Genomic DNA, 27,352 nt, shown 5'->3' with positions numbered 1-27,352 from the left:
ATAGCTGCAGTTGATAACTGAAAACGTGTCCAGGCTGTTTGTAAAATGAAATAATTGTTTTATTTGTGATATAACCCCTTCAAGCTCATTCTATCAATTAAATACTGTTTCTATTGATTGCAATACACTTTGGGTATTTATACAGTATGTAATTATATTTATATTAAAAAATATTTTTATTAAAATAATACTGTTTATTAAAGTTTTTTTCACTCACATTTATTAATAAACAAATTACATAATAAAATTGTTTACTTAAACGAATCATTATTGTATTTAACATTTTTTAATTTTAGTATTTCGTCTGGCCAGTGAAAAAAGTTTTCTTTCTAATCTGGCCCGGGGGCAAAACCTGTTGGCTACGCATGGGATAGTGTCCGTCCACCTAAGACACTGAGGTCCCAGGTTCAAAAACTCAAGGTTGCCGGCTTGAGGCCCAAGGTCATTGGCTTGAGCAAAGGGTCATTGGCTCAGCTAGAGACCCTTGGTCAAAGGACATGTGAAGCAATCAATGAAAAACTAAAGTAACACAACTAGGAGTTGATGCTTCTCATCTCTCATGTCTGTCTCTGCCTCCCTTACTGGCTTAAAAAAAAAAGCAACTACTACGAGTTGATGCTTGCTAGTCCTTCCCGCTTCTCTTAAAAAAAAACAAAATCGAGCCTGACAAGGTGGTGGCGCAGTGGATAGAGTGTTGGACTGGGATGCAGAGGACCCAGGTTTGAGACCCCGAAGTCGCCAGCTTGAGCGCAGGCTCATCTGGTTTGAGCAAAGCTCACCAGCTTGGACCCAAGGTCACTGGCTCGAGCAAGGGGTCACTCGGTCTGCTGAAGGCCCGTGGTCAAGGCACATATGAGAAAGTAATCAATGAACTACTAAGGTGTCGCAATGAAAAACTGATGATTGATGCTTCTCATCTCTCTCTGTTCCTGTCTGTCTGTCCCTATCTATCCCTCTCTCTGACTCTGTCTCTGTTAAAAAAAAAAAAATCGATAAATAAAATCTTTTTTAAAAAAGTGCCAGATTATTTATCCAGAAAAAAAAGGCTTTGAGTCAAAGTACAATCAAACTCATCTAAACCCAGACCAATCACTCTTCACATTCTCAATTTCAGTGTATGAGAGGTACCAGTTGTGAATAATGTAGTTACATGATTGCCCAAAGAGTAAAAAAAAAAGATTCATACGATCGTCTCCCACTTCATACTTGCTGATAAAATGACGTTGTACTGCAAAAATGAATGAAGATAATTTAGCAGTATGACAAAGTTCATTTTACAACTACACAAGACTGCAGGAGAGGATTAATCTGAGCAGTAATATCCACCACAACATTGATAGCCCAGCAGTATTTGCAAGGCCTGACAGAACAGTGAGGCCAGACTCCTCTTCGGACCCTTGGTCAAAACTCAAATAGACACACCAAATATGCACCAAGTGGTTGCTAAATCCAATCAAACATATTTCATATTCTAACATGATTTTCTCAATGACCCCTGCCAAGCTGATGATGAGAGTTCATTTGGCAAATTAGGTGTTTGAGAACAACTAAGAAAATCGATTTCTAATAATGAGAGAAACCACCATTTATCCAATTGTGTTAAAGTGATAATAAGTACTTATAACACTACAACTGTTTACTCAGACACAGAGATCAAGGGAGCAGAAGATGTCAAGAAGGCCTACTCTCAATGACTGGGAATTTGGTCCACGATAAAAATGATGTTTCCAGTAAGCGGAAGAACCTACTCAGAAAATGGACACTAAAGAAATGCCACATAAATAAAACAGCTAAACAAAACCAAAAATGCTAGAATAAAAAGATGTATTTGTACAATCTGCCTATGGAGAATATGACACTCAGAATAGGAATAAAAATAAATACCTGAAATCATAAAACTTTTTTAGTGAGAGAGACAGTAAGGGAGAGAGATGAGAAGCATCAACTCATAGTTACAGCACTTTAATTGTTCATTGATTGCTTTCTTATATGTGCCTTGACCAGGGGGGCTGCAGCTGAACCAATGATCCCTTGCTCAAGCCAGCGACCTTGGGCTTCAAGCCAGCAACCATGGGGTTTCTAACCTGGGTCCTCAGCACTCCAGGTTGACTCTGTATCTACTATGCCACCGCCTAGTCAGGTCATGAATCTTCTTTATGGAAACTAAGTAAAGGTAGAAGATAAGTGTTGGTTTGATATATTTGCAATGTTAACATTCGTAACATCAAGAGATCCACCCAAAAAAGGGAGGAGTACTGAGGGAAGTATCTGAACTCACAGAAGTAAAACTACAAATAGTTTGTTATGGACTTATAAAAATATGTGTCATATCCCAAGGGAAAGGTGAACTAAACCGAACAAATTATTTTCTCACATCAGATCTATAAACCTTAAAAATACCAACTACAAAGCACTGCCAATGAAAGGTAAAAGGAGCTCTCATGCACTTGAGCAGGTACATGTATTTTAAATGATCTTAAAAAAAATTATTTTTCTTTTCATTTTTCCGAAGCTGGAAATGGGGAAGCAGTCAGACAGACTCCCGCATGCGCCCGACCGGGATCCACCCGGCACGCCCACCAGGGGGTGATGTTCTGCCCCTCTGGGGTGTTGCTCTGTTGCATCCAGAGCCATTCTAATGCCTGAGGCAGAGGCCACAGAGCCATCCACAGAGCCATCCCCAGTGCCCAGGCCATCTTTGCTCCAATGGAGCCTCCGCTGCGGGAGGGGAAGAGAGAGACAGAGAGGAAGGAGAGGGGGAGGGGTGGAGAAGCAGATGGGCGCTTCTCCTGTGTGCCCTGGCCGGGAACCGAACCTGGGACTCCTGCACGCCAGGCCGACGCTCTACCGCTGAGCCAACCGGTCAGGGCCTTTTAAACTTTATACAGCAATTCGTTGCTATCAGAATTTTTTTTTGGTATTTTTCTGTAGTGAGAAGGGGGGGGGGGGACAGACTAACTCCTGCATCTGCACAATCAGGATCCACCAGGCATGTCCACCAAGGGGCATGCTTTGCTCATCTGGGGCGCTGCTCCACTGCAACTGGAACCATTCTAGTGCCTGTGGTGGAGGCTCTGGAGCCGTCCTCAGCACCCAGACCAACTTTGCTCCAATGGAGCCTTGGCTGAGGGAGGGAAGAGAGAGACAGAGAGAAAGTAGAGGGAGAAAGGTGGAGAAGCAGATGGGCACTTCTCCTGTGTGCCCTGACCAGGAATTATACCTGGGACTTCCACACGCCAGGCTGATGCTCTACTACTGAGCCAACTGGCCAGGGCCTGCTATCAGAATAGCTTACATCTTTGGTTGATTCTGAAGTTTCATGTCTAGAAATCCTACCTACAAGAGAAAGCACCTTGAATGTATAAAACAAAGGTACACAAGGAAATGTTTCTGCAACCTGAATGTTCATAAAAAGAAAAAACATGGACTACACTGCATCTGTTAAAAATGAATGAAGGAGACCCATCTATGTTAAGGACACCCCCAAAACATAAACACATACAAATGTTCCTTGATTTATGATGTGATTACATTCTGATAAACCTATCGTAAATTAAAACTATCCTAAGTTGAAGGTGCAGTTAACCCCACCTACCTTAAACATACTTAGAATACGTATGTTAGCCTACAGCTGGGCATAATCATCTAACACAGAGCCTACTTGTTTCAGTGTTGAACATCTCATGAATTCTGTTGAATAAAGTACTGATAGTGAAAAACAGAATGGTATGGTTCTCACAACCATAAGGTGGAAAGTGGAAAAATCATTAATTTGAACTATTAAATCAGGAACAGTGTATTTGTATACATGTATGTAAACATTTATAAAAAAAGAAATCTGACCAGAAATACACCCCAGATAGTAGTGAATACATGAGGGGAAAGCAGTTGACAATGAATGGAGCAGAGTGAGGAAACCCCTACTGCCTACCTACCACCAGGAACAGGTTCACATTCAAGCAAGCAGAACACCTCTGAGGCCAGAGGAAAAGGCGAAGCAGGATCCAGCATGTCTACAGCCTCTCATCACAGCACGCTACCTGTCCACTTTTTTTTTTTTTAACATTGGTCCCTGACCAGTCAGTCAGCCCATTCCCGGCCAGGACTCCCATGGACCTGGTTCTCACCTGAAAAGGTGTCTTGAGGAACTCCTTTGTCCACCGACCAGAGCTCTTCCTCCTCCTCTAACTGAGATACCACATCTGGCTTGGAAAGGTGATGTTCTGCCCAAGGGAAAACAGACAGGGCTTGGGGGGGGTCTGTGTTCAGAAGAAAAGGTAGTTTCTGCTGTGCCCCTAGGCCTAGGATCATGACTTCTGGTCTAGGGTACTAATGATAACCCATTCTTTGTCTTTGTCAGCTGCTTGCTTTCCTGGGCTTCCTTACTAGGCCAGGTGGCAGCAAAAACCAGTTCTGGCCAGCAAGGCACAAAGGGAAGTCTGTCAGCGGAGTCCACAGGGTTTGTTTGGGGGTTGTTTTTGCTAACTGTGACGGCTGTAAAAAGAGCACTAGCCTGAGCTGCCCTGACCCCTTCTTTCTTTCTGCTTTTTTTTTTTTGTATTTTTCCGAAGCCGGAAACGGGGAGAGACAGTCAGACAGACTCCAGGTCCTTGACCCTTGCCCTCTGACCCCCGAAGCCTGAGCCCAGGCAGACACACACTTCAGTAGCACCTCATTTGTGCAGCAAACTGCACATCTTTATTGACATGGAGGCCAGCCTTACCCACTGAGACCAGGTTTCTGTAGTTCTCCAGCATCACTTCTCTGTATAGGCACTTCTGGTCATGGTCCAGCAGTCTCCACTCTTCTGGGGCAAACCCCAGGGTCACATCTTCGTAAGTCACTGATTCCTAAAATCCACAGGTTTCTGTTCAGCCAGGGCCTGTCATTTCTCACGTTGACAGGACGTGGGTAACTGAGAAAATGAAGGCACAGTCTACAAGGTGACCTCAGCATTCCAGGGGGTCTCATCACGTGTTCCTGCTTTTTGTCTGGAACTGAGCCAACCCAAACTCGACCCTATTCAGGTCACAGCAAGGAAGAGGACAACACATCAGGCTGAAGATGGTTCTTCATTTTTCTGAAAACCTACCCATTTCTTATGAACCTGGGGATTCCACAACTGATGTCAGTGTGTCTGTCCCATCCCAGGGAATTCCAGAGCTGAATCATCACACCCATGCCTTCAATTCAGCCCCTACTCACAGCCCAAGATGCTTCTACTTCCTTCCCATGCCAAGAACCTACCTTTTCTCCTTAGTGAGAGTTCATGTTGCGTCTAGTTTTCATGCCAGAATAGCTTGGCAATCTCAATATGAATTTGACCCCAACTCCCCCCGGTTTGGGGAAAAATACATTAGAATCCCATGTAATGACTTAGGCGGTAAGCACTTGCTTGGGAAACAAAGCAACCCGAGGCTCCTCCACCCCGCAGGCTTCTCATGCCCAGTCCCTCTCCATTCCCCCCAGGCTCTAGGACCTGAGAGCATATCCTTCAGGCCACCTTCTGGCCACCCACGACCCAGGGGTGCACTAAAACTCCCCCAAGAAGCCTCTAGATACTCACAAGGCACTGGGCCGACGGAAGCCAGGCGGCCATACCTTCCTCTTCTGTCTGCCTTGTGGGAACAGGCTGAATCCTGAGAGGATGGAATTTGGACCTGATCAGGCAGTGTCGCGCAGTGGATAGAGCATCAGACTGGGACGCAGAAGACCCAGGTTCAAGACCCTGAGGTTGCCAGCTTGAATGCAGGCTCATCTGGTTTGAGTAAAAAGCTCACCAGCTTGGACCCAAGGTCACTGGCTGGAGCAAGGGGTCACTCGCTCTGCTGTAGCCCCACGGTCAAGGCATACATGAGAAAGCAATCAATGAACAACTAAGGTGCCAACGAAGAACGGATGCTTCTCATCTCTCTCCCATCCTATTTGTCCCTCTCTCTGTCTCTGTCTGTCCCTGTAACACATACAAAAAAGAGGATGGGATTTGGGAGGTTGGGAGGGGCGTGAGGGCAACACCAGGAGACCCCCGGTCACCTGCCAGGAAGTGGTCCCATCGATGGTAAAAGACTAGTCCAAACCTCCCCTACACCTCTAAACGCCCTAATGGGGTTGTCTCTCCCTATTAACAGACACCTTTAGGCCCCAAGGGACAGAAGCTCCCTTGCAACGTTCCTCACTAAGGAGGAGTAGCCTCCAGTCCTCAGTCCGCCCACGCCTGCAGGGAGTGGTCTTCTTCCTAGGGCTCCCCTCAGTCACCGATCACAGCGCCCCAACTGACGCTGCACAACCCACGACGGGAGAAGGATTTCCGCCGTACTCACCGGCGCGCGGCACACAATGGCGCTCCTCTCTCCGCCGGCGACGCGCGTCAGCGAGCTAGCGCGGACTACAACTCCCAGTCACCCCCGCAGCACGCCGCGTCGTGCCGTTTCCAGGCGGGGGCCATCTTGTCCGGATAGCTCCCGGCGGCCGGCGAAGCCCGCGCGCAGAAAGGTCCACACCCATTATTCCCAGCGGGTCCGCTGGGCAAGGAGAGGCCCTGCGTGGGGCACGCCGGGCCACAAAGTCTCAGTTCTGGCGTGAGCGGTGACGCTGGTGCCCAGCCAGGAGGGCGTCCATGGGTGGGCAAGCCGGACGTTGAAGGGAACTGGGGGGAGGGAGAGGGAAGGGTGTGCCGGAAGTCCTGAGTGGGTTAAGGCTTGATTGGGTGGAGAAGGGGACGGGAGCGGGAATGATTATTACATTCTTACGGTGTAGGAGGAAGAGCGGGCCGGAAGCGTTAGGGTTCGTGGCTAAGGCCTACTGTGGATATGGTGGGTGAGGGAGGGGCTAGAACAGGATGGTCCATCTCTAGGAGGCGGAGCTCGTGTCCTCCAAGATTCTAGAATTGGGGGTGGTGTGGGCAGCAGGTATGGGTGCGCGAGGGGACATCCCCCCATGTTCCTGGATGAGAGTGTAGCCGGACGACGTAACCTTTGGGAGGGCGGTAGTAAATGGGGCTTTTCATCGAATAGAAGCAAAAGGGGTGGGACTGGAAGGACAGGAAGGATTGGTGGAGCCGTGACTAACACCAGCCCACGGTCCTGCGGGAGAATGGGTGTGGGGGCATTTTCGAAAGCTTGTCCTTCAAGCCCAGGGAAGAAAGGGAGAAAAGGGCTAAATGTGTAGTCAAGTTATGGGGAGAAGGGCAGAGGTATTATAAAGTAAATGTGACCTAGGCACCCGGGCGGAGTGGAGGTTGCCCAAGAGAAATCATCAGTGGACAGAAAGTGAAAGCAATGAAAATAGATTTTATTCAATAAAAGATGGTAACAGGGAAAAAGAGACTTCGTTGTGGAACCTGGGCTTAATTCTGAATACAACCAAAACAACTGGGGGTTTATCAACAAGGAGCAAGTTGGCTCTTTTCCGACTCCATCTTCGCGGTAGAGGCAGAGGCCGCAGATCAGTCGCCGACATGCAGCTTTTTGTCCGCGCCCAGGAGCTACACACCCTTCAGATCACCGGCCAGGAGACTATCGCGCAAATCAAGGCTCATGTAGCCTCACTGAAGGGCATCACTCCAGAAGATCAAGTCGTGCTCCTGGCAGGAACGCTCCTAGAGGATGAAGCTATCTTTTGCCAATGTGGCGTGGAGGCTCTGACCACTCTGGAAGTAGCTGGTCGCATGCTTGGAGGTAAAGTCCATGGCTCCTTGGCCCGTGCTGGGAAAGTAAGAGGGTAGACCCCCAAGGTGGCCAAACAGGAGAAAAAGAAGAGGACTGGTCGGGCCAAGCGGCGGATGCAGTACAACCGGCGTTTTGTCAATGTTGCGCCCACCTTTGGCAAGAAGAAGGGACCCAATGCCAACTCTTGAGTCCTTTGTAATCCTGGCTTTCTCTAATAAGCCACTTAGCCCCCCCCCCAAAAAAAAAAAAACCACAAAAAAAAAACAACAACCAAGGAGCAAGTTGGATTGGGGTGGGGTTGGGGAGTGCTGGCTGGTGGATAGAAAGTTACAAAGAGGAGACATCAAGGTTTTTAGGAGGTTGATGGGATTCTGGCTGGAGGCAAGCCAGGGTGACTGGATATAATCTGGGAGAAATCCTGGAAATGAGGCGTTTGGTTGGCAATTTTATTTTTATTTTTTTAGAGAGGGAGAGAGATGAGAAGCATCAACTCATAGTTGCTTCACTAGGTGTTTATTGATTGCTTCTCATATGTGCCTTGAGGAGGTGGGGTTATCAAGCTGAGCCAGGGTTTACAACATGGACCTTTGCATAGTTAGTTGACTGTGCCACCAAGGGTCAGGTAAGGGAAGGGAATTTCTTGATAAACTGACTTAGCATTATTCTTACCAAAACTGGAAATACACAGATGAGCCTTGTCGGGGAAAGGGCTCAGAAGAACTTGCCTAAAGGTTGGTTAACAAAGAATTTGTCAGAGAGAAGGAGTGGGATGGGCAGGGTCTTTTGCCCATTATCTTCTGTCAGCTGAGGTGCCCATGTCTAGGAAATTGGACAAGTCACTGCCCAAGTATTATAGGTGCTCTTTCTTGGGCCCAGGGCGTCATCACCTTCTTTGAGAGCCCAGGATGAAGTATTCTCTTGCCTTCTTCAGACTACAGTATCTGGTGTTTTCCAATCTTCTTCAGGTTGCAGGGTTAAGGCTCTATGTCCTCTCTCCTCCTCGGTGTTTTAAGCTCTGCTGTGCTCCTCAGACTGAGGACCTGGTGTAATCTCTAACATGGGGTTTCCTCACATGTCTCAGCAGCCCTAAACCTCCCTTTGGATCATTTGTACACTTGCCTGTTAACTATGTTTCAGGACTTATTTTTTAAATTTGTTTTTTATTGATTATTGATTTTAGAAAGAGAGAGAGAGAAACATCGATTTGTTGTTCCATCTATATTTGTATTCATTGGTTGACTCTTGCATGTGCCCTGACCAAGGATTGAACCCACAAACTTGGCATATTGGGATGAGGCTCTAACCAATTCACCTACCCAACCAGGGCCTCAGGATTAATTATGTTTTATGGCTGCTGTGGCTATTGTCCACTTGTAGGCTGTGCATTGTTCATCTTATTTATTGCAGTTAGCCAGTACATCTGTCGGTTTTTGCTTATCAGTATTTTCTCAGATAATGCAGATGTCTTTTAATCTAACATCATTTCATTGGATTTTTTTAGCTATTAGAGATAAAACACCATCCCCATTCCATAAATAGTTTGGCTTTTTCACTTTCCATATTTTGTCTTAAAATAACTGATGTTATACATCATTGGGGCAGAGCCATGTTAATTAGTCATGTTGTTCCTATTTTGGATATGTCTGGGGACGCTGCTAATGGTTCACTATCAAATTGGATGAAGGCCTTTAACATCTATTAAGTAATTATTTTTTTAGATTTTATTTATTCATTTTTAGAGACAGGAGAGAGAAAAGGGGGAAGGAGCATATGTGCTTTGACAGGCAAACCCAGGATTTCAAACCAGTGAGCTCAGCATTCCAGGTCGACACGTATATACTATGCCACCACAGGTCAGGTGCCTTTAACATCTTAAGGAAGCTAACCCTCTTGGAAGTTCTTTTACATGATTTTAGGTTAAAAGGTGATTTTTTTTTCTGAGACAGAGAGTCAGAGAGAGGGATAGATAGGGATAGACAGACAGGAACGGAGAGAGATAAGAAGCATCAATCATTAGTTTTCTCCTTGCGACACCTTAGATGTTCATTGATTGCTTTCTCATATGTGCCTTGACCATGGAGCTATAGCAGACTGAGTAACCTCTTGCTTGAGCCAGTGACCTTGGGTCCAAGCTGGAGAGCTTTGCTCAAACCAGATGAGCCCGCGCTCAAGCTGGCGACCTCGGGGTCTCGAACCTGGGTCCTCTGCATCCCAGTCTGACGCTCTATACACCGTGGCACCGTTTTGTCATGCTAAAAGTTGATTTAAATAAATATATTTTGAAGATTGATTTACAAAAGCTACTTTAGTACAACTTTTAATAATTAATTGCATAGACCCTGGCCAGTGGCACAGTGGATACAGCATTGCCAAGGTTGCCGCTTAAGTTCATGATCTTCAGCCTGATCCCAAAGGTGTCAGCTTGACCCCAAGGTTGCCAGAATGAGACCCAGTGTGGGCTCGACCCCGAGGGCACTTGCTGACCCCCCAGTTAGGGTACATATGAGAAGCAGTCAATGGCACAACTAAGTAGAACAATGAGTTGATACTTCTCTCCCTATTTCTTTTTCTTTTTAGATTTTATTTATTGATCTGGGGGAGAGAGAGAGAAAGTAGAGAGAAAGCAGGAAGCATCAATCATAGTTGCTTCTTGTATATATGTGCCTTAACCGGGCAAGCCCAGGGTTTTGAACAGGTGACCTCAGTGTTCCAGGTCAACGCTTTATCCACTGCGCCACCACAGGTCAGGCTCTCCCTATTTCTTTTTCAAAAATAAATTAATTGCATGTTCTTTTTTCTCATTTAACAAATTAAGCATGCTATTTAATTTACCATAATATGATTATGTAGCATTTCTGAATAAATGTTAACTATGACACGTAAGTTATTGAAAATGTTATGCATCCTGTTTCCATACAGGGCTCCAATCTCTTGTCAAAAACTTTCAGAGCCAATGGAAAAAACAAAAAACAAAAAAAAAACTTTCAGAGCCAGAAGTACTTTGGAATTTAAAAGTGCTTGGATTTTTATCAAGACAGTAAGGTACATATGTCTTTCAGATGTACATCTCAACAGGTCTGAGCAGCCTCTGGCCATCAAACACTTGAGTATCTCTGTAGCAAATTATATGAAGAGTCACATTAGATTAGAGAAAGATAAAGTGTAGATAAACTTGTCAGTTCAGGTAAATTTTGCTGATACAAAATATAAGACGAGCCTGACCAGGCGGTAGTACAGTGGATAGAGTGTGGGACTGGGATGCAGAGGACCCAGTTCGAGACCCTGAGGTTGCCAGCTTGAGCTCAGGCTCATCTGATTTGAGCAAGGCTCACCAGCTTGGACCCAAGGTCGCTGGCTTGAGCAAGAGGTTACTCAGTCTGCTGAAGGCCCATGGTCAAGGCACATATGAGAAAGCAATCAATGAACAACTAAGGTGTCGCAACGAAAAACTAATGATTGATGCTTCTTATCTCTCTCCGTTCCTGTCTATCTGTCCCTATCTATCCCTCTCTCTCTCTCCCTGTCTGTGTAAAATGAATAAATAAATAAATAAATAAAAGAAGAAACTTCATTCGAAAACTTTTTGGTCTTCATCTGTGGTGGCACAGTGGATAAAGTATTGATCAGGAATGCTGAGGTCACTGGTTCGAGGCACTGGGTTTGCCCAGGGTCAAGGCATATATGAGAAGCAATTAAGAGTTGATGCCTTCCTCTCCTCTCCACCTCTCCACCTATCTCTCTTTTTACTCTCTCTAAAATTAATAAAACCTTTTTTAAAAAAGAAAAGGATTTGGAATTTAGAATTGCAGCAAAGACATTATGGATCATATATTTAAATGAATGGACTATCAATGTTTCATTCAATTGCAAAGTTTTATTTGTACTTTTTTTAATGTAATCCACATAGACACACGTTTATTGAGATACTAAATTGTCCAAATATATTAACATTCTTTATGTGCTTTCTTTAATCAATACTCCACTATTTGTTTAATTTCAACATGTGACTAAGAATAACATATAAAACTGTATATTGACTGGCCCTGGACAGTTGGCTCTACGGTAGAGCATTGGCCCAGTGTGTGGAAGTTCTGGGTTCAATTTCTGGTCAGGGCACACAGAAGAAGCGACCATCTGCTTCTCTACCTCTCCCTCTTCTCTCTCTCTCTTTCTCTCTCTCTTTCCCTGCAGCCATGGCTAAACTGGTTTGAACAAGTTGGCCCTGGGCCCAGAGAATAGCTCCATGGCCTGACCTCAGGCGCTAAAATAGCTTGGTTGCCAAGCAACAGAGCAGTGGCCTCAGATGGGCAGAGCATTGCGTGGTAGAGGGCTTGCTGAGTGGTCCTGGTCGGAGCGCATGCGAGAGTCCGTCTCTCTGCCACCCTGCCTCTCACTTAAAAAAAAAACAACAGCCTGACCAGGCGGTGGCACAGTGGATGGAGCATGGGACTGGGATGCGGAGGACCCAGGTTCGAGACCCGAGGTCGCCAGCTTGAGTGCGGGTTCATCTGGTTTGAGCAAAGCTCACCAGCTTGGACCCAACGTTGCTGGATCGAGCAAGGGGTTACTCAGTCTGCTGAAGGCCCCAGGTCAAGGCACATATGAGAAAGCAATCAATGAACAACTAAGGTGTCGCAATGAAAAACTGATGATTGATGCTTCTCATCTCTCTCTGTCCCTGTCTGTCCCTCTCTCTGACTCTCTGTCTCTGAAAAATAAAAATAAAAAAAATAAATAAAAATAAAAACCAGACAAAAACTTTATATTGACCAAATCACTATGTTTGCTGGTATCATTCAGTTGAATCATAATCACCTGTCATGCGACTAAAGCCTGAACCTACCATTTGATCACCACTCACCATTATCTCTTCTTGTTTCATCGCACAGAGCATCTCAAATTTTTCCGTGTAAGGAGGAACATTTAATTAAAAGTTATTTTTAAAAAGAAAAAAAATGAGAAATATATCTTTCTGTCTTTAAAGCATGAGTCCCTCAACATTTCTCAGAACTCATCAGATCTTTAGAACTTCAGGTTGAAGAAGCAAGAATTAATTATTCAGGCTTTACTTGTATCATAACTATTTCCCAGAAAATAGGCACTTGGGTCTATTTATTACTCCTACACAGTTACTCTTTGCCTGTTCTCTGCAACATCAACAATAAAAGGTCAATGAGTAGATAATCCAGACTTGATGTAGCATAGGGGGGGAGGTGAAGAATCTCATCTCTGAGCAGAGGCAAACCACAAACAGCTTCCAGAAAATGGTCTGTCTCAAAGGAATGTGGGCAGTCCACCCAATACTGAATAAACGAGTAAGTCAGGTTTGGAATAATCCAGTTTATGCTTTTGCACTCTGAATCCCATAGTGTGTGTTTGGTTGTAAGTAAATGAAAATCCAACTAATCTAAACAACAAACACCATTCCAGCATAGAACTAAAAGATGGTTCCTGGTACTGGTAAAGCTGCTCATTGATGTCACCCAGGGCTGGGCTCCATCTTTCCCTCTTGCAGTCCTCAGTTTGGGAGTGTTTCTTTCCTTCAGCCAGTATGATGTAGACAGACGACAAGTCAGCCACATGTTTACTGCTGGTCTGAATGCTACCCATTTCAACATTTCTCCCAGCCTTAGGAAATCAACATTTTCTTCTCTGATGAAACTCTACTCTCTCCTTTGTTCTTGAGTCTCTCTTGTTTATTTGCCTCTATTCAGTATTTATTGGTGGATGTACACATCCAAAATGAAAAGAGGATGTCTGCCCTCAGCAATGAATTGAAAAATTTCTGGATGTTCTTACTACTACAAATAAGATATAAAACAGATGTAAGTGCTTGCTGTAATGATTGAAACAGAAAATATAAAAATGCATTTATTGCCTGACCAGGTGGTGGCACATTGGATATAGCGTTGTACTGGGATACAGAGGACCCAGGTTCAAAACCCCAAGGTCACATGCTTTAGCGTGGGCTCATCTGGTTTGAGCAAAGCTCACCAGATTGAACCCAAGGTCGCTGGCTTGAGCAAGGGGTCACTCGGTCTGCTATAGCCCTGCAGTCAAGACACATATGAGAAAGCAATCAATGAACAGCTAAGGACCCACAGCGAAGAATTGATGATTCTCATCTCTTTCCCTTCCTGGCTGTCGGTCCCTATCTGTCCCTCTCTCTGTTTCTCTCTGTCTCTGTCACACACACACACACACACACACACACACACACACACACAAAATAAAAGTGCATTTATTAACAACACAAATCTAATTGGAAAAAAATTTAAATCAATGAGATTCCAATAAACCAGGCAGAATAAGAATGATGCAGAAATTAATACAGTCACATACACACAGAATCACTATAATCTTAACAGGTATGTTGAAGTTTCACAGTAAAATCATAAAAGAATGCCTGGGATTCATACTGGGAAATGCAGGGGACCTATAAGAAAAGAGTTTTTGGGAAGAACTACAAGTAAACTTGCCTAAACGAGCATGCTTCCCATGTTCCAAGATGAGAGAGTCAATTGTAAACCCCAAATCAAGGATCAATACAAAAGCAAATAGGATTACAAGGGGCCCTTTGGGATCCTGGTCCTTGGACTTTGCTCTTTCCTTGTTTTCTCAAAATGTGACAGAAGGAGTTGACTGCCATTCTTCATAAGAACAGTCAAGTTTGATTTGAACTCTTCATAAGGAGAAATAATCCCAGAAACTGCTGGTTCAAAAATGTTCTTTGTTGCCTGACCAGGCAGTGGCACAGTGGATAGAGCACTGGACTAGGATGTGGAAAACCCAGGTTTGAAACCCTGAAGTTGCCGGCTTGAGTGTGGGCTCATCCGGTTTGAGCAAGGCTCACGAGCTTCAGCACGGGGTTGCTGTCTTGAGCATGGGATCATAAACATGATGACCCTATGGTTGCTCATAGACATGACCCCATGTTCGCTGGCTTAAGCCCAAAGGTCGCTGGCTAGAGTAAGGGGTCACTGGCTCTGCTGTAGCCCCCGGTCAAGGCACATATGAGAAAGCAATTAATGAATAACTAAGGTGCTGCAACGAAGAATTGATGCTTCTTGGCCCTGGCCAGTTGGCTCAGTGGTAGAGCATCGGCTTGGCGTGCAGGAGTCCTGGGTTCGATTCCCGGCCAGGGCACACAGGAGAATCGCCCATCTGCTTCTCCACCCCTCCCCCTCTCCTTCCTCTGTCTCTCTCTTCCTTTCCCGCAGCCAAGGCTCCATTGGAGCAAAGTTGGCCCAGGCGCTGAGGATGGCTCTGTGGCCTCTGCCTCAGGCGCTAGAATGGCTCTGGTTGCAACAGAGTGATGCCCCAGATGGGCAGAGCATCGCCCCCTGGTGGGCGTGCCCGGTGGATCCCAGTCGGGCGCATGTGGGAGTCTGTCTGACTGCCTCCCTGTTTCCAACTTCAGAAAAATACAAAAAAAAAAAAAAAAAGAAAAAGAATTGATACTTCTCATCTCCCTTCCTGTCTGTGAGATAGATAGTTCATAAGGTAGTTCCATTTTTAATTTTTTGAGGAAATGCCATTCTGTTTTCCACATTGGCTCCACAAGTTTTTTTTCCCCACCAGCAATGCAGAGGGTTCCCTTTTCTCCACAGCCTTACCAATGGTTGTTTGTTGATTTGTTAATGAAAGCCATTCTGGTAGGTGTGAGGTGGTATCTCATTGGGGTTTTAATTTGCATATATCTAATAATTAGTGACATTCGGCACTTTTTAATTAATTAATTAATATTTATTTTTTTACAGAGACAGAGAGTGAGTCAGAGAGAGGGATAGACAGGGATGGAGAGAGATGAGAAGCATCAATCATTAGTTTTTCATTGCATGTTGCAACACCTTAGTTGTTCATTGATTGCCCTCTCATATGTGCCTTGACCGCGTGCCTTCATGAAGCAGACCGAGTAGCCCCTTGCTAGAGCCAGCGACCTTGGGTTTAAAATGGTGGGTTTTTCTCAAGCCAGATGAGCCCGCACTCAAGCTGGCGACCTCGGGGTCTCGAACCTGGGTCCTCTGCATCCCAGTCCGATGGTCTATCCACTGTGCCACCGCCTGGTCAGGCGTCATTCAGCACTTTTTATATGCCTTTTGGCTATCTGTCCTCTTTGGAGAAGCATCTATCGGGTCCTTAGCCCATTTTTTAACTGGGTTGTTTACCTTCCTGGTGCTGAGTTTTAGAACTTATTTATAAATTTTGGTTATCAATCCTTTATCAGATGTATCAGCAAATATATTCTGTCATTCAATAAATTGTCTTTTTATTTTGTGATCATAGTATCTCCCCTGCTAGGTAAGTATGTCTTTTTATTTTGTTAATGGTGTCTTTTGCTGTGCAAAAGCTTTTTTTTTTTTTTTTTTTTAGCTTTTTGGTTTAATATCATCCCATTTGTTTATTTTGTCTTTTATTTCACTGCTTGTGTAAATATATTGCTACTAGAGATATCTGTAAGTCTACTGACTGTTTTCTTCCAAGATTTTTATGGTTTTGCAACTTACATTTAAGTCTTATCCATGTTGAGTTTGTCTTTGTGAATGGTATAAGTTGGTAATCTAATTTAATTTTTATATGTATCTGTATAATTTTCCAACACCATTTATTAAGGAGACTGTCTTTACTCTATGTGCAATGTCTTATTACATTCAGGTACCAACTTGTGGATCAGAAATAACTTATGGATTCTGCCTCCTTTATGGTTTATTTCTGATATCAAATAAAATGGAATTTCAACGAACGACTTTGCCATAATATGTCCAAAGAATTTCTGTAATCTATATGAGCTAACTGGTGTCAAATAAGGTGAAAGCCATCATTGAAAACCTGCCACTTTGACCCTATTCATAGTGTTCTCTAGTATGAATTCTCTTTTGTTGAGTAAAGTGATAACACCCCTGGCAGCTCTTCCTTACCTACCACCTGTATAGTGTTTTTCCCAGTATGAGTTCTCAGATGTAGCATTGTAAGTGCTGGGCTATGTTTAATGCCTTTCCCACATTGAGCGCACCCACATGTTTCTCTCCAGGGTGCATCCTGTGACATTGGCTATGGAAGCACAAAAGCTTGAGAACATTCCCTGAATGCTTCACATTGTAGGGAATGTGTAGGGAATCCTTTACAGATTCTTAGATATAAAGCAGTATATCCTGTAAAATAATTTCCTGAATTCACACCAAATATAAATTTTCTCCTAAGGTTAAGTTCTCTTGTAATGAGAAAGGGGTAATTTGTGCCTTTATGTTTGTAGGGTTTTTCTCCTTTGTGAGTTCTGAAACATACTGAAAGGCAGTCTTTCTCTAAGACAGTCCCACACTCAACATCTTGGTAAGGTTTGTCTCCTGAGTGAATTTGCTCATAGTTAAAAGGGTTGAACTCTGTCCAGACTTCTCTACACCCATTACACTTACATGATCTTTCTCAAGTATGACTTCTCTGATGTCTTTGTATAGTGGAAGAAGGATTGAGTTCTAATTAACTTTACCCCTAAATGTATTAATCTTGGTGCCTCTGTCCAGAATCAGTATTTCCTCAAGGGCATCTAGTCCACCATCTCTCCTGGTTCTCTTCCTGCTGTGTTTTTGTTCTTGTTTTTGTTTTTTTCTGAAGTGAGAAGCAGGGAGGCAGAGAGACAGACTCCTGCATAAATCCGATTGGGATCCACCTGCCATGTCCACCAGGGGGTGATGCTCTGCCCATCTGGGGTGTTACTCCATTGCAACAAGAGCCATTCTAGCGCCTGAGGTGGAGGCCATAGAGCCGTCCTCAGTTCCTGGGCCAACTTTGCTCCAATGAAGCCTTGGCTGTGCGATGGGAAGAGAGAGATAGAGAGAAAGGAGAGGGGGAAGGGCGGAGAAGCAAATGGATGCTTCTCCTGTGTGCCCTGGCCGGGAATCAAACCTGGAACATCCATACGCCGGGCCGATGCTCTGTCACTGATCCAAACAGTCAGGGCCTCTTCACATTCCTGGCCTTGGCCAAATATGGACGGATATCATCCATTGCTTATAAGTCTATTTCTAGGACACCATATTGTTCTAAAAGAAATAAAACTTATAATTTTAAGTATGTACAGAATACTCTTGGGGAGAAGTTAAGTGAGGAAGCAAACCTGAAGTACATGAATTTGTTTTCAAGTCTGCCTACAATGAGTAGTTGAGCAGTAAACAGAAGTCTCCTTTTCCAAATGCTCTTCTGGACACCCCCCAATTCTCCCCCCCCCAATTCTTTAGGATCTGGTTCTGAACCCTCCTCTCTCCTGCCACTGTGATCTGTTTCATTGCACTGGATTCACACGCCATCTGAATATTAATGAATTGTAGTTGAAGAGCTTCAACCCAGATTCCTTTCTGAGTAGTTGACAGATTCAACTGCCTCCTGGGCATCTCTGCTCATTCTACAACCACAACTTGTGAAAACTGAATACTTCCCTGGCCAGTTAGCTCAGTTCGTTAATGCATCAGCCTGAAAGGTCAAAATTGCGGGCTCAATATCCGGTCAGGGCACACACGGGAAGCAACCAGTAAATGCACAACTAAATGAAACAACAAAGGAGTGCATCTCTCCCTCTCTCTTTCCCTCTATCTCTCTAAATCCATAAGACTCTGACCTGTGGTGGCACACTGGATAAGGGCATCGACTTGGAATGCTGAGGTCACCAATTCAAAACCCTGGGCTTGCCTGGTCAAGGCACATATGGGAGTTGATGCTTCATGCTCCTCCCCCCTTCTCTTTCTCTCCCCTCTCTAAAACTGATAAAATCTTTAAACTTTTTTTGAGTCCACCTTAAATATACAGTGTGTTCATAAAGTCATGGTGCACTTTTGACCGGTCACAGGAAAGCAACAAAAGACGATAGAAATGTGAAATCTGCACCAAATAAAAGGAAAACTCTCCCAGTTTCATACCTATTCAGTGCAGTTTGATGTGGGCTCATGCACAGATTTTTTAAGGCTCTTTAGGTAGCTATCCCGTATAGCCTCTACAGCAGCGGTTCTCAACCTGTGGTTCGCGACCCCCGCCGGGGTCGCGAACCACAGGTTGAGAACCGCTGCTCTACAGACTCTTCACTGACTGATGGCCTACCAGAATGGGGTTTCTCCACCAAACTGCCGGTTTCTTTCAACTGCTTATCCCACCGAGTAATGTAATTCCTATGTGGTGGCACTTCGTTATAAATGCGCCGATATTCACGTTGCACTTTGGTCACAGATTCTAATTTAGTGAGACACAGAACACACTGAACTTTCCTCTGTACCATCCACATCTCGACTGGCATAGCCGTGGGCTGCTCCACTGTATACACGGTGTTACGTCATCTGCGCATGCATACATGCTGCCACATCATCCTACAGAAACCAGGAGGGTTTTCCTTTTATTTGGTGCAGATTTCACATTTCTATCGTCTTTTGTTGCTTTCCTGTGACCGGTCAAAAGTGCACCATGATTTTACGGACACACTGTACATGGAATCAGTTTCTTCCACCCCCCCCCCCAAATTTAAAAGAAAATTTAATTAGGAAGTTACGGAGGTAGTAGAAGTAAGCCAGCAGTGCTGAGTATGCTCAGGAAATAAGTTACAGAAGCAAAAGTAGGGTTTCTGGAGCTTCGTTGAGAGAAAGATAAAGATAATGAGTTTTGTGGAAAAGAAGAGAGGGAAGGGAAAGGCACAGAAATGCTCCATAGAGGGAGAGCACGCCAGTCAATTTCCTTTTTTGTTTCTGTTGCCACATCCTACTTGGAGTCATTGCACTACTTTCACTGTCATTTATTCTGTTAACACCCTGTCTGAACACTCACCCAGAGCAATCCTTTAGTAATATAAACCAGAGCATGCCATTTTCCTGCTGAGAAACTCAGCCGATAGTTTCACATTGCTCTTAGTATTTTTTTTTAATTCAATGAGAGGAATTGAGGCAGAGACAGACTCCCACATGCACCCTGACCAGGATCCACCCAGAAAGCCCACTAGGGTGTATACTCTGCCCATCTTCGACCAGGATCACAACTGAAGTATAGACAATGGAACCATCCTCAGTGCCCAGGGCCAACCTGCTCCAATCAAGCCATGGCTGCGGGACGAGAGAGAGAGAGAGAGAGAGAGAGAGAGAGAGAGAGAAGTGAGAAGGGGAGGGGTGGAAAAGCAGATGATTGCTTCTCCTGTGTGCCCTGGCCAGGAATTGAACTCAGAACTTCCATACACCAGGCCGACATTCTACCACTGAGCCAACTAGCCAGGACTACTGTTTGTGTGTGTGTGTGTGTGTGTGTGTGTGTGTGTGTGTGTGTGTGTATAATATCAACCTCCACTTACTGATGGCTACATACATGTTTCTTTGTTTATTCCTTTATTCCTAGCATCTGGCATAAGAGAACCGTGATTATTTGTTGACTGATTGTCCGAGGTCACTTGCATCCCTCAACACTTCACTTCACTATTTACTGCTATGTGGATGACTTCCAAGTCAAGAATATTAACTTCCAACTTCCATATTTCCAAAGCTTCTGCCAGAGATTTGTCCCACACAGCAGGCAGTAAGCATCTACTGATGTAAATCAGATCATATCACTCTCCAGGGTAACTGCTCTCAGAATGAAGCCTAAACTCCTAATTAAGGCCCTGTGGGTCAAATAAGTTTGCAAATATGATGTATATGTTTGCTCACTTATAGTTTGCATTGCGTGTGGGGGACAGGCTATAAGCAGGTAGGGTCCTTATACCCTAAGGCTTAGTTTTAATACTAAGCCTTTCCCACCCTTTTAATACTAAAATTTTCTCAACACTGGGCTTTTCCCCACGCCCTTGACTGTTGCATGATGTGGGGTGGTGCACTCTTATGAAGAATCCCATTTATGCCTCAGATAATTGACTTTGTATCAGAGACTTCCTTATTTGTATATTGGCTGAAAGGTTTTGATTTCTGCACTATAAAATAAGGAAAAACAGGGGCTCTCTCTCTCTCTCAGTTCCTCAAATTAGCATTGCATAGGAGAAGCAGCCAAGATGGCGGAGTACAGAAGTTAGGAGCCAGTTTGTGCAGAGAGAAGGAGATGGGGAACAGAAGTGACTAAGGCTGGTGAGGTAGAAACCTTTGATTCTAGGGATACTCAGATGAGTCGGTGGCTTTGGGAGCCCTGAATGGAAAGGGAAGTGTTTTCCCACTGTGTGTATTTCTCGCCAGGTGCGAGCTAGGATTAAAGGTAATGGTCCACCAGTTCTTGGCTCCATTGTTTCATTACCATCTGTCTGAATCAAATGCAAACCTGCACGGGCCGGGCAGCTGTGATGGTGGCCATGGCTACTAGTCATACAGGCCCACAAGACCTAGTGCATCTGAGCCTTGCCCTTCTCTCTCTCCTTACCCATCACTCATCCACCTCATTGCCTGTCACCAGTTTCTTCTTTTTAAAAAATAATTGCAGGCCCTGGCTGGTTGGCTCAGTGGTGGAGTGTCGGCCTGGCATGCGGGAGTCCCGGGTTCGATTCCCGGCCAGGGCACACAGGAGAGGTGCCCATCTGCTTCTCCACCCCTCCCCCTCTCCTTCATCTCTGTCTCTCTCTTCCCCTCCCACAGCAAGGCTCCACTGGAGCAAAGATGGCCCGGGCGCTGGGGATGGCTCCTTGGCCTCTGCCCCAGGTGCTAGAGTGGCTCTGGTCGCAACAGAGTGATGCCCCGGAGGGGCAGAGCATCGCCCCCTGGTGGGCAGAGCATCGCCCCCTGGTGGGCGTGCTGGGTGGATCCCGGTTGGGCGCATGCGGGAGTCTGTCTGACTGTCTCTCCCCGTTTCCAGCTTCAGAAAAATACAAAAAAAAAAAAAATTGCAGTTGGTCTGACCAGTGGTTGTGCAGTGGATAGAGCATCAACCTGGGTTGCTGAGGTTTCAGGTTCAAAACCTTAAGGTTGCCAGCTTGAGTTTGGGCTCATCTTGAGTGCAAAACCACTGGCTTGAACAGAGGGTCACCAGTTTGAATATGGGGTCATCAACATGATCCCAAGGTTGCTGGCTTGAGCCTAAGGTAGTTGGCTTGAATAAGGGGTCACTGGCTTGCCTTGAACCCCATTCCACCCCCCAGTCAAGGCATGTATGAGAAGCAATCAAGGAACAACTAAAGTGACGTAACTATCAGTTGATATTTCTCATCTCTCTCCCTTCCTATTGGTAAAAATAAATAAATAATTGCAGTTGACATGCAATATTATATTAGTTTCAGGTGTACAAGACAGTGTTTGATATTTATATACCTTACCTTACAAAGTGATGTCTAGTACCCACTTGATGTTATACATAGCTATTACAATATTATTGGCTATATGCCCTGTGTTGTATTTTACAACCCAGGACTGTTTTTGTTTGTTTGTTTGTGAAAAGGAGAGAGAAAGACAGGAACATTCAGCTGCCCTGACTGGAGAATCGAACCGGCAACCTCTGTACTCCAGAATAACACTGCAACAAACCGAGTTATCTGTCCAGGGCTTAATTTTTATTAATTTCTAGAAAGATAGAGAGAGGAAGGGAGAGAGAGGGGCGGGAGAAGGGAAACATTTGTTGTTTCACTCAGTCATGCATTTTTTTTGGTTCTTTCCCATGTGTACCCTAACCAGGGATCAGACTAGCAACTTTGTTGTTTTTGTTTGTTTTGTTTTGCTTTTTACAGGGACAGAGAAAGAGTCAGAGAGAAGGATAGACAGAGACAGACAGGAAGGAACAGAGAGAGATGAGAAGCATCAATCATTAGTTTTTCGTTGTGACACCTTAGTTTTTCATTGATTGCTTTCTCATATGTGCCTTGACCGCGGGCCTTCAGCAGACCGAGTAACTCCTTGCTCGAGCCAGCGACCTTGGGTCCAAGCTGGTGAGCTTTTTGCTTAAGCCAAATGAGCCTGCTCTCAAGTTGGAGACCTTGGGGTCTTGAACCTGTGTCCTCCGCATCCCAGTCCGATGCTCTATCCACTGCACCACCGCCTGGTCAGGCCTTGTTATTTTTGGATGATGCTCTTAACCAACTGAGCTAACCAGCCAGGGGCCTGTGACTATTTTTGTAACTGACAATTTGTACTTCGTAATCCTTTACCTTTTTCACCCACCCCCTCCCAAAGTCCTCTCATCTTCAGTTTCTTTTTTTTTTTTTTTTTTAAATAACATTTTTATAAAGATTTTACTTATTCATTATAGAGAGGGGAGAGAGAGAGAGAGAAGGGGGGAGGAGCAGAAAGCATCAACTCCCACATGTGCCTCGACCAGGCAAGCCCAGGGTTTCAAACCGGCGCCCTCAGCGTTTCCAGGTTGACACTTCATCCACTGCGCCACCACAGGTCAGGCTCATCTTCAGTTTCTTGACAGTACCATATTCTCTCCACCTGAGATCCTTTGGAGGTACTTCTCTTTCTGCCAACTGCTCTTTCCTAGCTCATTGTATGCTGGCTCTTTCTCATGCTGGAGAGGTCAGATTAAAGTGGACCTGTTCAGATTGTGTTGTGGGCTCAGTACTGGGCTCCCAAAGATATTCACATACCAATCATCAGAGTCTGAGAAAATTGACCTTGCATGGCTAAAGGGACTTTGCATAAATGATTAAGGTAAGGATTTTGAGATAGAGAGGGTATCCTGGATTATCTGGGTGGGTCTAAGGTCATCACAAGAGTCCATAAAAGTGGGAGAGGAATGTAGAAGATTCACAATCAGAGAAGATGTTTTGATGATGGAATCAGAGGTTGGAGTGATTCACGGTCATGAACCAAGCAAAGTGAGTGGCTCCTAGAATAGTGATGGCGAACCTATGACACGCGTGTCAGCACTGACATGCATAGGCATTTTTAATGACACATGGCTACACACCAGAGAAGTATAGGGCTGCATGCCAAGAAGAACGTTTCATCCTCAGCTCCTGCATGGCGAGGTGCAGTAGCCGAGGATAAAACATTTGCTGTAGTGTAAACACTCTATGCCAGAGGTCTGTAGGCCAAAACAACAGAACTCTAGCCCAGAGCATCTAGTTCTGGGACTTCCGGTTAGGCCGTTATGGGACCTATGACCTCACTTCCGGCCAGCCTAGCAGGGACGCATCTCTGGGGGCCCTATGATCACCATTACCAGCAACCACATAAGCACAGCAACCATCAACCAATCTACTGTTCTGGGGTGTCATGGATTTCTAATTGACCATCATTACTGAGATAAGTGAGGGGGAGGCTGGAAGAGGTGAGGGCCTGTGCTATGGATGCCGTTTCCCACTATTAGAAATAGCGGCAGCCATCTTAATTTACATAAGATGCAACTTGCAGAATTTCAAGCCAGCATCTGGGCTCAGGTGTTTGTCGACTTGAGGTCAAAACTTTAGAATCTGGAAAGGTGCCGCTTGGAAAATCAAGAGGAGTGCCACTGTGAACAGGAAATTTGGAGTGCCTGGAACTGATTACCAGACACTTTTAGCACCCTGAAAAATATAGCAATGGCTTTACTCACAATTTTCCCCTCTACGTACTTTTGTGAGACCTTATTCTCAGCGTTAAATAATATCAAAACCAACAAAAAAAAACATTGACAGATGAAGTTAGTAGCGCTTGCTTGGGCTTGAAGTGTACAACATACCAACCTTCAATTGAAGATTTAGCCAATGAAATTCAGCAACAAAAGTCACTAGTAGGGCCTGATCTGTGGTGGCGCAGTGGATAAAGCGTCGACCTGGAAATGCTGAAGTCGCCAGTTCGAAACCCTGGGCTTGCCTGGTCAAGGCACATATGGGAGTTGATGCTTCCAGCTCCTCCCCCCTTCTCTCTCTCTGTCTCTCTCCTCTCTCTCTCTCTCTCTCTGTCTCTCCCTCTCCTCTCTAAAATGAATAAATAAAAAAAAATTTTTTTAAAGTCACTAATAGGCAGGTTAGTTAAAGAATTCCCCCCCCCCACTTCACTTATCTTAGTTCATGGCACCCCACACAAGTTAAATAATATCAAGACCAACAAAAAAAGCAACTGACAGATGAACAAAGAAGTCACTAAGCAGGTAAGTTAAATAATTAGTTTTTGGTTTATTAAATACAGTTATATATTACAATTATAAATTTTTGTTATTTCAACTATAAATACCATGAAATTATGGGGTTTTTTTCTTGAAGTGACACACCACCCGAGTTATGCTCTGTTTTTTGGCTAATTTTGACACACCAAGCTCAAAAGATTGCTCATCACTGCCCTAGAAGCTAGAAAAGGCAGGGAAATGGATTCTCCTCTCCTAGAGCCCAAAGAAGAACATTAGCCTATTTTAGACTTGTGACTCTCCAGAACTGTAAAATAATACATTTGTGTTGGTTTTAGCCACTAAGTCTGTGGTAATTTGTTTCAGCAACCATAGGGCACAAATACAGACTGTCGCAGAGACAATGACTACTCGGAGACCACATGGAGTGCACTGAGGTACCTAGGGGAGACTGTCTCACAATCTCTGAGACAGGTTTCATGACTCACAGAAACTGTAAGGCTATCAAACGTTTGTTGTTTTAAACTCGGAGTCAGAAAACTATAGCATCGAAGCTTTGTCTACATATTTTTTGAATAGCTCACAAATAGAGCTAGCAATATCGTTAATGGATCCTAGCATCTGTTTGCCAGTTTCCATGTCCCTAACTACAGCATCCTGGGGGAGGGCCGTGAGTGTCCTAACTAAAGTCAGATACCCACATCTGCACCAGTGTCAGGGCACATACAAGATTCAATCAATGGCCCAAGTAGTGGTGGTGATCAAGGCACATATGAGAAAGCAATCAATGAACAACTAAGGAGCCGCAATTAAGAATTAATGTTTCTCATCCTTCTCCCTTCCTGTCTGTTCCTATCTGTCCCTCTGTCTGTCACACACACACACACACACACACACACACACACACACACACACACAAATTAAACAAAACAAAACAAAACTCTGATAGGAATACCTAGTATAGTCCGAATTTCAGTCACTGGATAAATAGTCCTCTACTGCTCCCTTTAGGCCATAGCTGGTGCTCCACGTATAGCTTCAAAGGATAAATCATGAGCTATGTTTTCAGCAAACCCTTGCAGCTCTGTGGTTGCACCAACGCTGGGACATTTTGTAACTTCAGAGATAGTCCCTGAGGAGATGTTAAATATATCTGAGCAATCAGTTTCTTACTTTGTGAACTTCTCCAGGTTACATCGGGTCACAAATATTCAAGCTGCAATCTACCAGAACAACCTGGAAATTGAACTTCTAAAGACTAGAAAAAGATAAAGCAGATGTTGTTCATCCTTTTTTGGCTCAAAAGTGTTATAGTCAGCAAAGTATAGACAATTATTTGGGAGCATTGCTGAAAGAAAAGAGGTCCCGCAGGCAACGCCTGTTGAAACCCACGTGCCAGGTAAACCTGCCTATTGAAGCTGTGCTCACAGATACTTTGTACACTTGCTGGAGTTGGCAGTGACTTTCGCTGAGAGATTAAAAGACCCATCTTGAAACAATTAAAAGTATTTCTCATTTAGATGCAAATAGAAAGAAAATAAGCAAGGTTTTAACCAAGATAGATATTTTAGTAACTGAAACCGAAGAATTGGCAAAGGCTATACTCAAGTGGCAAGAACAAAAAAGGAAGTTTCCTCTGTATTCCCAAAATATTAGTTGAAGAAAATTATCTTCATGAACAGGATGTTATATCGCCTCCTTTAGCTCTTCTAAAGTTCATGTCCAAACCGTTCATCGACAAATGATTCAACTGTTTTTGTTTTGTTTTTAAGATTTTATTTATTCAGTTTAGAGAGGAGAAAGAGAAGAGTTGGGGAGGAGCAGGAAGCATCAGCTCCCATTTGTGCCTTGACCAGGCAAGCCCAGGGTTTCGAACCACCGAGCTCAGAGTTCCAGGTTGATGCATTATCCACTCTGCCACCACAGATCAGGCCATTCAACTGATTATGTTTGGCTAATTTTGTATAATCATGTGAAGTCCATTTCTCATCAATGGTAACTTGGGTATTTATAGGCTTTGCTGTTAAAATACTGAAAGAACCATCTCTATATTGAAGTACTAAGATTCCAAATTCATTAAGTCCAAACTAAATTTCTCTTTATTGTTCATATATTTTTATTCCACCTTTTAATAAAACTCGTGTTAAAAAAAATTCAGTCTGACTTGTGGTTGCGCAGTGGTTCGAAACCCTGGGCTTGCCTGGTGAAGGCACATATGGGAGTTGATGCTTCTTGCTCCTCTCCCCATTCTCTCTTTCTGTCTTTCTCTATCTCCTTTCTAAAATGAATAAATAAAAAAATTAAAAATAAATAAAAATAAAAAATGAAGAGTGAATCACACTGCCACGGGTCGCAGACTGTTGTTGACCTGTTGCACAAGTTTGAATCTCGCAGATGACTTTTCCTTCCACCTGTGGAGTCACTTTAAAGCCCAGTGGCCCTGAGATCCTTCCTGAGCCTCCTTTTAGAACCTTGACATTTAGTGCCTGGCTTGTGATGTCACAGTAGATGGAGCATCGACTTGTGCTGAGGTCACTGGTTCGAGGCCCCAGGCTTGCCTGGTCAAGGCACATGTGGGAGTTGATGCTTCATGCTCCTCCCCCCTTCTCTCTCTCTCTCCTCTCTAAAAAATGAATAGATGAAACTTAAAAAAAAAAAAGGACCTTGACATTTAGAACCCACTGTTATTTCCCCTTGCAGTTTCTAGG

The 27,352-nt window shown here is 44.4% G+C and overlaps 2 protein-coding genes and 2 pseudogenes across 5 annotated transcripts in view; 3 read left to right on the top strand and 1 right to left on the bottom strand.

Annotated features, from left to right (window-relative positions):
• Positions 1-27,352, bottom strand: part of ZNF274 (zinc finger protein 274) — a 115,712-nt gene that overhangs the window by 27,372 nt on the left and 60,988 nt on the right. The window contains exons 1-4 of one of the 4 annotated variants that reach the window (XM_066374621.1): positions 6,321-6,414; positions 5,567-5,639; positions 4,724-4,850; positions 4,128-4,223 (exon numbers count right to left, since the gene is read on the bottom strand). In XM_066374621.1, coding sequence (XP_066230718.1) covers positions 4,128-4,223; positions 4,724-4,850; positions 5,567-5,599 — 256 coding nt within the window. In that variant the 5' untranslated portion in view covers positions 5,600-5,639; positions 6,321-6,414. Of the gene's footprint in view, positions 1-4,127; positions 4,224-4,723; positions 4,851-5,566; positions 5,640-5,780; positions 5,920-6,320; positions 6,415-27,352 lie in introns of those variants that run through there. The other 3 variants (XM_066374620.1, XM_066374622.1, XM_066374623.1) reach the window with 3 other exon arrangements.
• Positions 1-27,352, top strand: part of ZNF329 (zinc finger protein 329) — a 323,877-nt gene that overhangs the window by 279,233 nt on the left and 17,292 nt on the right. The window lies entirely within an intron of this gene.
• Positions 7,378-8,221, top strand: LOC136399508 (ubiquitin-like FUBI-ribosomal protein eS30 fusion protein; annotated as a pseudogene).
• On the top strand, positions 25,704-26,415 carry LOC136398259 (HAUS augmin-like complex subunit 2; annotated as a pseudogene).

This window comes from Saccopteryx leptura, chromosome 3 (genome assembly GCF_036850995.1).
Source record: "Saccopteryx leptura isolate mSacLep1 chromosome 3, mSacLep1_pri_phased_curated, whole genome shotgun sequence".
NCBI classification, from domain to species: Eukaryota; Metazoa; Chordata; class Mammalia; order Chiroptera; family Emballonuridae; genus Saccopteryx; species Saccopteryx leptura.
The sequence above is the reverse complement of the archived record's forward strand: the minus strand, read 5'-3'. Positions and strand labels throughout refer to the sequence as shown.